This window comes from Urocampus carinirostris, chromosome 4 (genome assembly GCF_059441175.1).
Source record: "Urocampus carinirostris isolate Australia breed hairy pipefish chromosome 4, RoL_Ucar_1.0, whole genome shotgun sequence".
NCBI lineage: Eukaryota > Metazoa > Chordata > Actinopteri > Syngnathiformes > Syngnathidae > Urocampus > Urocampus carinirostris.
The window spans coordinates 31,240,218-31,253,414 of NC_142352.1; the positions used below are offsets into that span (position 1 = coordinate 31,240,218).

At 36.7% G+C, this 13,197-nt stretch overlaps 1 protein-coding gene across 4 annotated transcripts in view; it reads left to right on the forward strand.

Annotated features, from left to right (window-relative positions):
* The window catches only part of pacsin3 (protein kinase C and casein kinase substrate in neurons 3), a 42,768-nt gene that overhangs the window by 5,847 nt on the left and 23,724 nt on the right, over positions 1–13,197 (forward strand). For 2 of the 4 annotated variants that reach the window (XM_088334164.1, XM_088334161.1), the window contains exon 2: positions 74–127. The exons of the other annotated variants lie outside the window; for them this stretch is intronic. Coding sequence is in view for 1 of the 2 variants with exons in the window: in XM_088334161.1 (XP_088190287.1) it covers positions 74–127 (54 nt within the window). In the remaining variant the exon portion in view is untranslated. The remainder of the gene's footprint in view (positions 1–73; positions 128–13,197) is intronic. 4 annotated transcript variants of the gene reach the window in all.

Below are 13,197 nucleotides of genomic sequence, written 5' to 3' on the forward strand. Positions count from 1 at the left end.
ACCCCCCCCAAAAAAAATCATCTTTCTTTCTTCTACCTGTATCTATTTTTCTCCTTTCTCCTCTGTCTTCCAGGCTTAAGGAGACATCCTTTTGGACATCTGTCCATCTCTTTTCATCTCTGGCAAGGTAAGTTTTGCTGGCTCACTGACCTCTTCACACTTACATTTTGTTTTAATCTCTTTTAAATCAGTAACATGTTGCTATCTGCGTTGCTCTCATTATATTCTTAATTTTTAGATCAGTTATTCTAAGCGAAGTTATAGTAGACACTTTGAACTGGGGTGGTGATTATTAAATGGCAGTGTTAAATGAAATGATGTGATCAGTGGCACTGTGGATCATTGGTTAGCACGTCTGCATCACATGTCAGAGGTCCTTGGTTCAATTACAGCTCTTAGGCTCCGTGTGTGAAGTTTGCATGTTTTTGCCTAAATACTGTGGATTTTCTCCTGGCACTTTAGTTTCCTTCCAAGTCCCAAAAACATGAATGGCAGGCTTATTTGCAGATCCAAATTGTCTTAATGTTTGTGTGTTTGTATTTGATCTTTAAACAACAACAAACGGGCTCAAAGTCAGCTTCTTCCTCAAATCCATCACCACCCTAAACCGGCCCACAAGACAGTGAAAACGTATCTTGTGACTTATTTTGAGTTTTTTCCTCTTTTTGTTGCTACCAAATCTTTTCACACTTTTTGTTGTTGTACTATTGTTACGATGCATTATCATTTTTCATTCATAAACATTCTACTATTATTATAACTCAGGCTAGTCTCTTAGCACTATTTTGTAAATATTTTGGCCCATTTATCCTGACAGTCTTTTATCTTTTTTTCCCTCTTATTACATGTTTTCCCTTGAGTGCCATGTCTAATCTAGCTGCATACAATTTTTCACAACATTGATACCAATCACAATTCAATGTAAAAGTACACATTTTGTAACAGATTTTAAAGGAACACACTTTGTCTTATAAAATAGTAAGAGCAAAAACATTTTCCCCCGCAAAATAAGTCATCGTTTGATTAAATTTGACAATAACGTTCCAGGGCTACTTTGTAATCAATGAACTGACATCATTTCTATGTGTGTGACCCTACGTTATCTTCTCATTTCATTAGTTGAAGTATGTTAACTTACCTAGCAGAAGACAAACCAGTTTGGGACTAAACAGTGCAGAATGTTTAAAGTAGAGCTTGAAAAAGACAAAAATGTACTACTAATAGAGTGCCGTCCCAGAACCGCATTGCCAAAAGTAAAATAAATGCAGAAAATAAGATTAAAATACAAAAACTCTTATAACTCAGTTGGGCATTGTTAACCCATATTTTCAAAGGAAAATACTCGACTTTCAATTTTTAAGGACACTTCAAACGATGCATTCTGCCTTTAAGCTTTGCGAGCCTGTGATGAATGACATTGTTTGGTCGATGGCCGTTTAGCTTTACTTAACAATATACTCATTCAATTACAGAATGTTTTTTAAGCTAACACCCCAAAATACCTAAAAATGTGTAGTTTTCTCTCCAATTACAGTTGTTATTTTTTGTATTTTCTTTTGTTTTAAGAACCACAACCAGAAAAATGAAGAGCCGCATTGTGATTTTCTTTCTTTTTCTTCTGAATGTAATCTGACAAACGCACCATTATTTGTGTTTATGGTTTAGCTTTTGTTTTACAGAAACCCAAATCACTTTGTGTGATGTTATTCCAGAATTATACCAAAGTAATCAATTGTATTTTAAGGAAATGTTGTTACTTTCAAAATTTTAAACGTTTATATAATTATTTTAGGAGCAAAGCATTTCAATATAAGCTAAAGTATATGATCTTTTTTTTTAAAAACTAATTTAGTTACTCATTAAGAGCCACACCATACCTTTTTAAGATTAATTTAGACAAAACTGCCAAACCCGTTCTGTAGAGAAAATCCAGAGTTCATTGGTAAAAGTCACAAAATACAGCAAACAAGGATACTGACTTATTTACCTTCAGTGCAGAAGGCTCTGGGCAGAGAGAAGTGCATAGCTCTGCTCACTCAATCTAATTGCTCTGTGTGCTTTGCTGGCGTTACTGGGTGTTTACAGATTTTCTGTGGGATTTCATCATAAAGTGTCTCAATAATGAATCTAAATTCTTGAATGAGCTTCCATATAAAGGATTCCCTTTGGACTTATAGCTCAAGGATTTCAGTAATCTACTGTTTACTTGTTATTCATGATCTTTACCGTTCTCTGGTCTTTGCTGTTTTTATTTCTTCACTAGTATGAAGCACATTGTAAAGCGCTTTGGGAGGTCTTCGGTGACTTGAAAAGCGCTATATAAATCCAGACCATTTAGCGCCATTCATCCAAAACGGGGTCTGTTTGTGTGACACCTTCACTGTAAACTGTAGTGGCGAGTATGCTTCTTTTATACTGAATCGGTCATACTATCAGCCCTACATCGGCCATGAACGCACTGGATTAGACTCTGCGCTAATCAGAGTTGGAATGCTGTGGATGAGTTTTACATGAGTATAATTTTATCTCCGAGCCATATGTACTCATGATAAAGGTCATATCTGGCTCGCGAGCCAAAGGTTCCCGACCCCTGTGCTAATAACTGCTTAAATTAGGTCAGTGTGCCTCAACTGGCTCGTAGGAAATAGTTTGAAAACCCCTGACTTTGATAAACAAAGATACATTTAGTGGTTTCTTCAACAAAAAGAAAAAAGGGCTTTCTGATTACACACAATTTGAAAGCTGACCCAAAGCAATGCTCATCTTGAATTTAGAACACAGACTTGAATTAAATGCTTGGCCCAAAACGTCTCATTTTATAAAATAAAATTTGCAAAGATTTTTCATGCTTAACTATGCAGTACATATATAGCAAATCAATTTCAAGTGTAGGATTCATAAATAATTCTTTAGTGCCCCGTGACATGGTTTTGGGTTGAGCATGTATGTTATTTAAATGACACAAAGCACTGTTCATTTTTCAGATCGGAGTTTCCATTGATATTTTTAAAATATTTTTCCACTTTGAATAACGTCTCACTGGGGAAGTTTATAGTTGCATTTGCGATCTATTTTTTTCTTTTTTCAATTCTCAAATGAAAGAAGGGAAAAAGAAATGGCTCAACTGCTTGCTCTTGATCAACATGCAAGGCCAGATATGGGCGAAGCCGAAGTGCTGTTTATAGAATTTTGAAAGACTTTAGTTCCTAAGGGTGCCTTTTAAAAACCATCTCAAGTGTTGCTGGCATGTAACATTAAATGTCGCCTGAGCCTTTGATGATACTAAGTTTTGAAGTATATAGTAAGGGAGCGGAATAATCAGATTAATGACAACAACTTTACGGGTCGGGGGCTTATAAGGTCTGGACCGCCCCCCCCCATACATCAGTCCCTCCCTCCTGACCCACTTTTATACAGACAATCACACTACTGCTTGTATTTCTTTTCCCATAAGCACAAAATCTATTTTGATTGTGTTTTGAAATAAAGTTTGAGGTGTCGTTAGAAAGCTTAATATGAACTATTTTCTCTATCTGTGTTAACAATATCCAACTGAGTTTAGAGAGCCTTTATATAATTTTTCACTGTCTCTGGTTTTATCTTTGGCGTTCCTACAACTCGGCGTATTAGGCTGGACAACAAAAAAGTTAGGGTGAGGGGGTTGTGTAGAGTGAGTCCACGCGCGCACTGGTTATTTTCATTTATTCGAGGATGAAAATGGTGAAAGTAAGAAAAGAACTGTTTCAAATGCCATCCCCCAAAAAGAAGAGTTTATGTGAGCACGTCAAAGGAACACGCACGTGCCTGCGGCACACAGGCAGCTTGACAGGGGCTGCAATTATGATTTCAGCCAGAAGATGGTCTGAGGAAGTAGGATTATTATTAAAGTTACAGACACCATCCTTAAGTATACTGCCGTTCAAAAGTTTGGCATCCTTATAAAAATGTCCTAATTTTTTAAGAGCTGTTTTTTCAATGGAGATAACAGGAAACTATTAACAAATATACCCCATACAATGTTAAAGTTGTTGATAACTATTTTAGCTGCAAATGCCTGGTTTTTACTGCCATATATACTTGGTGTATAGAAGCCCATTTCCAGCAACCGGCACTCCAGTGTCCTAATAATAGTATTTTGTGTTTGCTAAGCTAAAAAACTGACCTTCCTTTGGGTTGGTCCAGTACCTGGAGCATCACATTTGTGGGTGTGATTAAGCATGGCATTTTTGTACTGTATAGTGTTAGAAATGTTGGAAACCAAGCTGGTTTGTATGACAGGTAGTGTAAATTTGTCTGTTTTAATCGGTTAAAATTCTCACTCCCTGCCTCCTCGGCCGAATACAGGTATTTTTTAGTGCGGTTCGTTTTTTTTTGTCATTTGCAGTTGTGGCGCAGAAAAAATACTCCAGTCCTGAATTGTACTCAAAGTTCCCTCTAAACTGCGCGCGTGCTCAATCGCGCACTGCCCGCACATTCTCAGCGCACAAGAGAATCTAGCCAGCGCACAAGAAAATCTGGCCAGCTCACAAAAATGAGGGCTCAAAATTGCTAATTAAGAAGCGAATTAAGTCAAAGTTACAGCGCATGAAGGTAAAAATACACGGGTTCCACTGACGCTGTGTTCTAAATGCGGTATTTTGAAGTCAAGGTCCAAGTAGAACGAAGTTGAGTAAAGTCAGTAGAGTTTTTCGAGAACCGGCTTCTACTGCTCGGCTCACTAAAAAGAACTGTTTTTTTCAGGTCCTAAACAGCTCTTCAGGTTTTTTTTTTGCTTCTTTAATCCCAACAAGACCAAATATTATGCACAAAATGACTTAAAGGAAGGGGGGAAATGGAACAAAAAAGAAAAAAATACCAAAACGAAAAAGTAGTGAAAAGCTGAGAAAAAAAGAAACAAAAGGAAGAGAAAAAAGAAGGAAAAATTTAGAAAAAAGCCAGAAAAAAAGAAAAAGAAACAAACGAAAAAAGTAAATGGAGAACAAAAAGAAAAAAGTAATAGCTAGGAAAAAATAAACACAATGAGATTTTTTTTTATAGAATAAAAAAAGTAGAAAAACACGGAAAAAAAAGAAAGTTTGTGTTGCATTCAAATAATTTCCAATTATATCAAGTGAATCTTGTTGCCAACATTGTACTTCCACTAAAAAATATGATTAAGTACAGTTCTGTATCTTGCAACCGACTAAATAAGCCCCCAAAAATGTTAGTATTATGCGACAAAATATATCAGAAAAAAAAAGGATATCCTGTGAAAGAATTGTAAAAACAAACAACGTTTGTAGGCCGTACAACCTTTGCAATAGTACATGAGTCAATTCTTTCAAAAGAGAAAAATAATTTTGCATTGCTGGAAACTCAGCAAAATGTAACGTGGTGTCAAGTTTTGGACATGTTGGATAATGATTTACTGTAGTTGCCACACTTTTGTTCTGTTGTTTCAAGCGTTGCTCACCGACTTTGTGTGAACGCTCAGACCCGTGGAAAATTAGAGGGAACATTGATTGTGCTATGAATATAAAAGTTACAATTTCAAACTACTATCCAACATGTTGTTTGTAGTGTGGGAATGACACCGGTATAAATAACGCCGTTACAACCCGGGGTTAATTTTTTCAGTAACGGGGTAATCGAATCTTTTTCCACCGTTACCACGCCGTTATCATCACTGACGGTCAAAAGTGATGCGTTTCTTTGGCTGCAGAATGCTAACTATGTCCTCGCACACCTGATGCTGTTTTCAGTGGTGCGGTTTTCTGCTCTCCTCTGAGTTGTTTACGTCAGGCCTTTTAGGAACACTTTACCAATCAAAGTAGCAACTGCAATATAGTTAGAGATTGCGAATAGAGTATTAACTAATTTGCCAAAAGAAAAGGCGAATCAGGGATAAATGAGTGCTGAAAATTATGCACTCGTGTCATTCGCAATCAAAACGTCTTGAACCGGCTCACGGAAGTGAACTAATAAACAGCTGGTTCCCTCCGAGACGCCTTTTATTTTTATTTTTTTATGATTGGTCTATAGAGGGCTCCGCGCTTTGTGCTAAGAATAGTAACACGGCTTCGTGCCGGCATCTTGGAAGTCTGTCGATTACAAGCGGTGATAGCGAGAGGAGCAAATATTTACTCAGTTTGTCTATTTATTTACTCAACTAGCTTCGTTTGAGTACGGATTTTGTCCATCAACACTATGGAAAACTACGTGGAGAGTTTAGACAAGCAAGCACGCGAGCGGTACGCTGCGAAGTTGCATTTTATTGGAAAATTGGATCCCTACAAAATTAAAAACAAGGACTGGAAGTCTGATCCCGATTTGTTGCCGTGTGTGACTTACATCGAACTTGTTAACTATCTTATTTTCCACCCAAGTCCCTTTTGTGAACTGAAGGATTTTCAAAATTACAAAAGTATGGAAGCCTACGACAGATTTGTTGAGGAATCCTCTTACTGTGTTTGTCAAGGTTTGTGATGTGGCGAAAACATGCGAACATTGGATGATACTACACTGAAACTCAAATTGCTATCCCGCCCCCCTCAGCCATTGTAAATTAAAGGTGTTAATTATGAGCCTTTCATCTAAACAAAGATTGAAAATAAATACAATTGCAAACAGCGCATACTTCATGTTTGTCTGATACATGTGTATGGTGAAGTAGTTATTTAATAATGTTATCCACTGAGAGAGTAGAAATATCTCATCAAAGTGGATGAAATGCACATTTACTATGTATTCTTGGTATATACTTGTTCAACATCTAGATCTTTTAAGAATATTTTTTCAGAAATGTTACTCAAGAAGCAACACCTACAGTATTTAACCTAGCCATACTTGAATGGTGTCGACAGATGTACATGAAGTACACATGTCCCATAACCTTTTTAAAATGTATTTCTACATCATAAATAATTCAATTTACCTGTTAGAAAGTGGTCAGAACAAACACGAACACGGTCAAGCTTTGGCAAATTCGACCGGTTGATAGCTGCCAGCCACATTCGTCTTCGCCGTTCACTTTTCTCCTGAGCTTCAATCCCCTGATTGTAAACACACTTCGGAAGTCTAAAGAAGCCCTTCCCACCCTTTTCCTCTCGGCTACAACAGCCAACAATAACGCACGTATTCGGCATTACAATGTAGAATCTAACTGCTTCGCTGAACAATAACAATGAAGTGAAAAGCTTTGTGGACTTCCAAAATGGCCGCCGGCAATGCATTGTGGGTAATCTTAGGACCTCGAAGCACTCTATATCAGGACTCTGCAACCTTTTTGGTGTGGAGTGCCACTTTCAAATTTCCTTGTAAATCAGTGTGCCAGTGTTTTTTCAGTGTGTTTTATATCCAACAGAGCTGTAAATTTATACCAGTCCAAATATACAACATAGATATACATTGAAATCGTATAACTCAGCAATTTATCTTCCACTATTTCTGTTCATCAATCAACTAAAAAATGAATGTGGAAAGCCACAAGAATTAAAAAGAATCAACCATTCTTCATCAACAACTTTCTTCATCAATAAATTTCAGGTAAAATGCGCATTTAAAAAAATGCTCATTATAATTTTGCCGTGCGCTCGCGTGCCACTGATTAACCCTTCGCGTGCCAGCAGTGGCAAGCGTGTCATAGGTTGCCGACTCCTGGTCTATATTCCTTTTTATGGGTTTCTCTGTTGTTGACTTTTTAAATTTGTTGAGCATAAAAGAGGTTAACATTTTCTTTTATCATTTTTTGGTAGATTTATGAATTGATAATTTTATTCTGTGGTTTTCAGTGTTAATGTGTTTGTATAAATATGTAAAGTTTATTTTTTTTACTTTTATCTCTTTTTCCTTTTTGTCATTGTATTTTGGTTTCTTTTTTTACATTTTTGTCCTCTTTGTTCACCCTTTTTAAGTCATTCCGTGTATATTATTACATAATTGGAAATGTAGATATTAAAGCAACAAAAAAACAACCCGAGGACCCATTTGGAACCTGAAAGAGTCCAGCCGGAAAAAAAAATGGTTCATGAAACAATGATCAGAATTCCCATCTGCGGTTAAAGATGATGTCTTAACACTGAAATTATCTTATCAACATTAAGCATTTGTTTTTCTTTCAAACTCCACAGTTTTTTACATTGGATCTGTCTTATAATTTCCCAGAGTCATTCATAAGCTGGACTGAAGCTGAAACATATTTTTGTAGTACGCCCAGTTTACAATTAGAGACGAGGAGGAGAGTAGAGAGGAAAAACTGCCAGATCCAAGTGGGTGTCGTCCTGTGGTGTAGTCTTGCTCAACTCATGCACATCCACGTCTGCTCTGTGCTTGAGGCATATCCTAAACTCTTTGAAATGAGTGGCTGATATAACGTTTATAATTGGAAACCATCAAGTATACATTAGGGCTGGAACTAATGATTATTTTTGTAGTACACTAGTCACAGACTATTGAAACGAATAGTTGAATCATCAGAATTTTTATTTTTTATTTAATATAGCAGGAAGTTGATTTCAGGGTAAATATGGGTCCTTGAAATCCATAGAAAATCCTGAATTTTCACTTTTTTGTTGTTTTCAAGGATTGAAAAAGTGCTTGCATTTTGAGTGAATTGCTTATAAATGCCTGAAATTGAAGTTTCATAACATCTGCCTAACCCTTTGGGATAGAAATAACTTTAACTACACTCGAGGTATTTTGACCATGGAATAATACGCCTTTGCGGTAATATAACTGTCATTTCTGATTTTTTTTTTTTACTTCCAACCACTTAGAATGTTCAGAGAGACCTTAGATACAAGCACATTTTTGCTTTTCTTATGTCCTTCATTGTATTTTTTCCCAATGCTTTTCTTTGAGGATAACTCGTCAGAATCACCAAAAAGTATGAAATATGTAAAAATACCTTCCACTGGTTAAAATAGATGCCGACACTGCTCTCTGGTGGCTTCACTTTGCCGTTGCATTTTTATTTCTCCTAGTGATTAACGGCAGCTGACATTAGTTTGCATGGCATTGTGAATGGGCTACAAAGCCTCATCACCCCCTATTTGGTGATGCTACACCTGAACAAGGCACTATTAAATGTACTAATGCAGGATTACATATCAATCATAGACATCTATTATGGGCCGTGCCAAAAATTAAGGTAGCGTTTCCCAGTGGTAAATTGTAATGGGAAGAAATTCCTGCAACTGAAAATCAAAGCTACACATTACTGTCATTTTTACCCAACCCTTTTAAGAGGAGAGATTTTTCTTAAAAACAAATATATCTGAGATTTACTCTCAAAATCTTGATAAATGCACACGTAACATTAAAAATGCCATATGTAAAAATTGCAGATACATTTGTATATCTGCAAAATACATCATTCAGACTGGATTTCCTTTTTCTAATGGTACTGGAGAAATTGTAAAATTGGGTTTGAAAGTCTTTAAAAAGGTCTTGAATTTAGCCATGAAAAAGGTGTACGAACCCTGTGATTTATTTTTGCGGAAAATCATAATTAATACAAAAATTTTTTTGAAGTACATTCACTGGTCAACAGTAAAGTCTCTTACAAAAGAGCAATTCTCAACACTTTAAAATCAAACAGTTTAAACAACTGCCGTTTTTTGTTATTTAACGTTTTATCCACTGATGTTTGTTCTTCGGGCTGCATTCATTTTTTTTCAAATACCTTTGTCAGGCACAGTCTGGTATAATACTCGTGCTGTCTTTTATTGCTGAATGTAAATTATATATGCGTATAACTATGTCCTCAAATCCGTACTGGCTTGGATGTAACTTGAATGTTACCGAGGCGAATCAGACTCTGTTTCGTTCAACTGTTCGTTCGTCACCAAATTCTTGCCATTATACGCAAGGTCTTCTTTTCAAGTAGTCTTTATTCAATGTATCGAGACTAAAATGCTTCAAAATTGAGAAGTTTTGGTAACCGTACTAGGTGTTGACGCCGCCATTTCTTGATGTTTATGTTTGCACTGGAGACCGCCATGCTATTGCACATATGCGACTCTCAGCAGAGATTATATTAAAGTACAGCTGTCTCAGTCGTTTGACAAAACATGTTTGGCGACAATAGTCTACTATGAATTCCATTGTCGACTATTTCTATGATCATTTTTTGTCGACTAATTGTTGCAGCCTTTTTACACATGCATCATATATTCAGAATTTATACAACTTAGGCAAAGCTTAAGATGATAAACCCGAAGATAAACGATCGCTGCAACTTTGTATCCGTTTTTATAGATTTGTAATTGTCCCAGCAAGTTCACATTCGTTCTGTGCTTTTACTGGATCCTAAATTAAACACAATACAACTTCCACATTCGAACACACATTCAGCAGGAGCGCTTGAACCTATTTTCAGAAAACCACCTCCTGACATTCAGACATTCTGGAATATGTGACGCTCTGTCACTACTGTTTGAGACTTCCTTTTTTTGGCAACTACATATTTAAATACAATAGCACGGCGGCGCAGTGGTTAGCACGTGTGTGGCACAGTTCTAAGGTCTTGGGAACCTCCTGTGTGGGTTTAAATTCAGCTACCGGACTTCCTGTGCGGAGTTTGTATGTTCTCCCCGCGCTTGCGTGGGTTTCCTCCGGGCACTCCGGTTTACTTCCACATTCCAAAGACATGCATTTCAGGTGGATTGGCCGGTCCAAATTGTCCCTAGGTGTGAATGAGCGAGCGAGTTGTCTGTCCCTGTGTGCCCTGCGATTGGCTGGCGACCAGTTTAGGGTGTCCCCTGCCCACTGCCCGATGATTGCTGGGATGGGCTCCAGCAACCCCGCGACCCTACTGAGGATAAGCGGTGCAGCTAATGAGATGAGATAATGAGATATTTAAATACAACCCATAAAGTTCTGTGGACACACATTGTGTTCTAGAATGTTCAAGAAGCTATTTCGAGCTTGCAGAAAAGGCACTAGTTTCTTATAAATCCACATGTTCTAGCTTGCTGGTGGCAGATTCCTGTGTTTTGGTATGTCTTCTATTTGCCTGTGAGAGACACAATCACATGATCTTTGTTATCTTTCAGTTCAAGTGCAAATGAACTGTTTAAACATGATTATGTACTTTGTATGAGATATGCAACATGTCTTTTCAAATTTTTGTAATTTTACTGTACATGTTTACGCACGTTAAGTATACATGACTACAAATTAAAAAAAGCTCATGTTTTTTGTATTTCTAACTCCTTTTATATAACACGAGAAAGGCCCACGGTTAGAGATTGGGTGTAAACATATATCGGCCTGGAGAGGGATGGGTGCCACCAGGCTGTAATTGCCCAAGACCCACCACAGGAAATGGTGCCCCTAAAACTCTCGTGGTTGAGGGATCCAACCGTTTGTGTGTGTGTGTGTGTGTGTGTGTGTGTAATTATACACAAACATTTGTTATTGTCACTGTAATAATTATTTTCATTTTGTATGTTATTTTTTAATATTTTGGAACAAAAAAAACAATGACTTTCTTAAACAAAAAAGATAATTAAAGGATTCTTACGCTGTCTTGTTGACAGATTTGAAAATAAAGTATTATTTTTCTTATTGTTAAAATTAGCTAAATAATTTCATCAGCCCTATCCAACAATTTACTATTTCAAGCATGATTTTCTTATTTTTGTAAAACATTATGACAATAAAATGAAAAAAATAGACATACAACACTTAAAATGAGCTTTTTTAATACAATGAACATTTATTTTATCGTGCATATATTTTCTATTAAATTTCACACCACAAAATGACTCTAAAAATGAGACTTAACTCTAAATAATTTTAATATAAAACATCAAATCATTTTAGTATCAGTGCGCCTTTTTAAATTTGTTTCAAAAAACTCACATACCCTTTATCCAAATGATTCCGAAGGACGATATGTGGTCACCTGTTTACATGGAATGTAATCCATTCAGTTCCGGTGTTTAAATGATCTTCTTGTTGAATTAGATAAGCCTAGCAGCAGACATGGGACACGCAGAGGTATACGTGATTCATAGAGATTTTTTTTCATCACAGTACGTTTTTTTTCCCATGGTTTGAAGTTTTTTATTGAAACAAGTCCTTACTTCTAAACTTATTAGTACTTTGAAACAAGTTAGAGTCTTGGCAAAATGCCACTGTTTAAGTAAAAGGGTGCAAATGAGAATAGAGCATTTGCACATAACGGACGCAGACCGCCCATTCAGAACAAACCTAATAAATAATGCTCATTTGGATTGCCAAATAGAACATGCCACCCTGTGATTCGTAACAAAATTCCAGATTCAGCTTGTTTGTTACAAGTGAGCCGTATTTGTGGTGCATTTTCATTCCGCTTGCCTGTTTTAATTCATTCAGGATACATGGATCCATTAAAACTGGGTTCGTGACAGTTCATTGCAAATTGAATTTTTTCAAGTGCATGGTCAAAAGGCTGTAAATAGATAGTGGAGTTTGAGGGATTGAAGAATACCGTAATATTAATGTTATGGGCATTAAATTATGCAACCCAAAATACGTGTTTTTTTTTTTTGTTTTTTTTTTTTAAATATCTTTGACAAAAATGTTACCCGGACTCTTAACCTTGGCCTAGGTAGGAATAGTGAAATTGTCAAGTGGAACGTAACTAGTGGGTTTGTTGGCATAGCGATTTAAGGGATTTGAAAACTTGGATTTCAAATTGTTTAATAAAAGTCAACATGAGGGATTATATTTTCTTTTATTAAATTCTTCCCATTAGGATTGATCTTTTGGGGGGCATTTCAAGAACTATGACGCCATAGATAGATAGATAGATTGATACTTTATTCATCCCCGAAGGGAAATTCACATTTCCAGCAGCATCCCTGAGCTGAGAACAATACAACAATAAAGCAAAAAGAATACAATATACAAATACCCAGTGTGACGTGCAAATGCCCACTGTAGCGTGTTATATAGAATAACTAAATAGTGCTACACAGAATACATATTGCAATAAGATTCGGTAATATGCAATGTAGGTGGTGTGGTTTACTGTGGGCTTTTACACTGCCGGGTAGAGTTAAAGAGCCTCATGGCATGAGGAAGAAAAGATCTCTTCAGTCTGTCCGTAGTACAAGACAGTGACAGCAGTCTGTCGCTGAAACCGCTCTTCTGTCTGGATATAATGCTGTGTAGTGGATGCGATGGATTGTCCATGATTGACCGCAGCTTTTCCAGTGCCCGTCTCTCAGC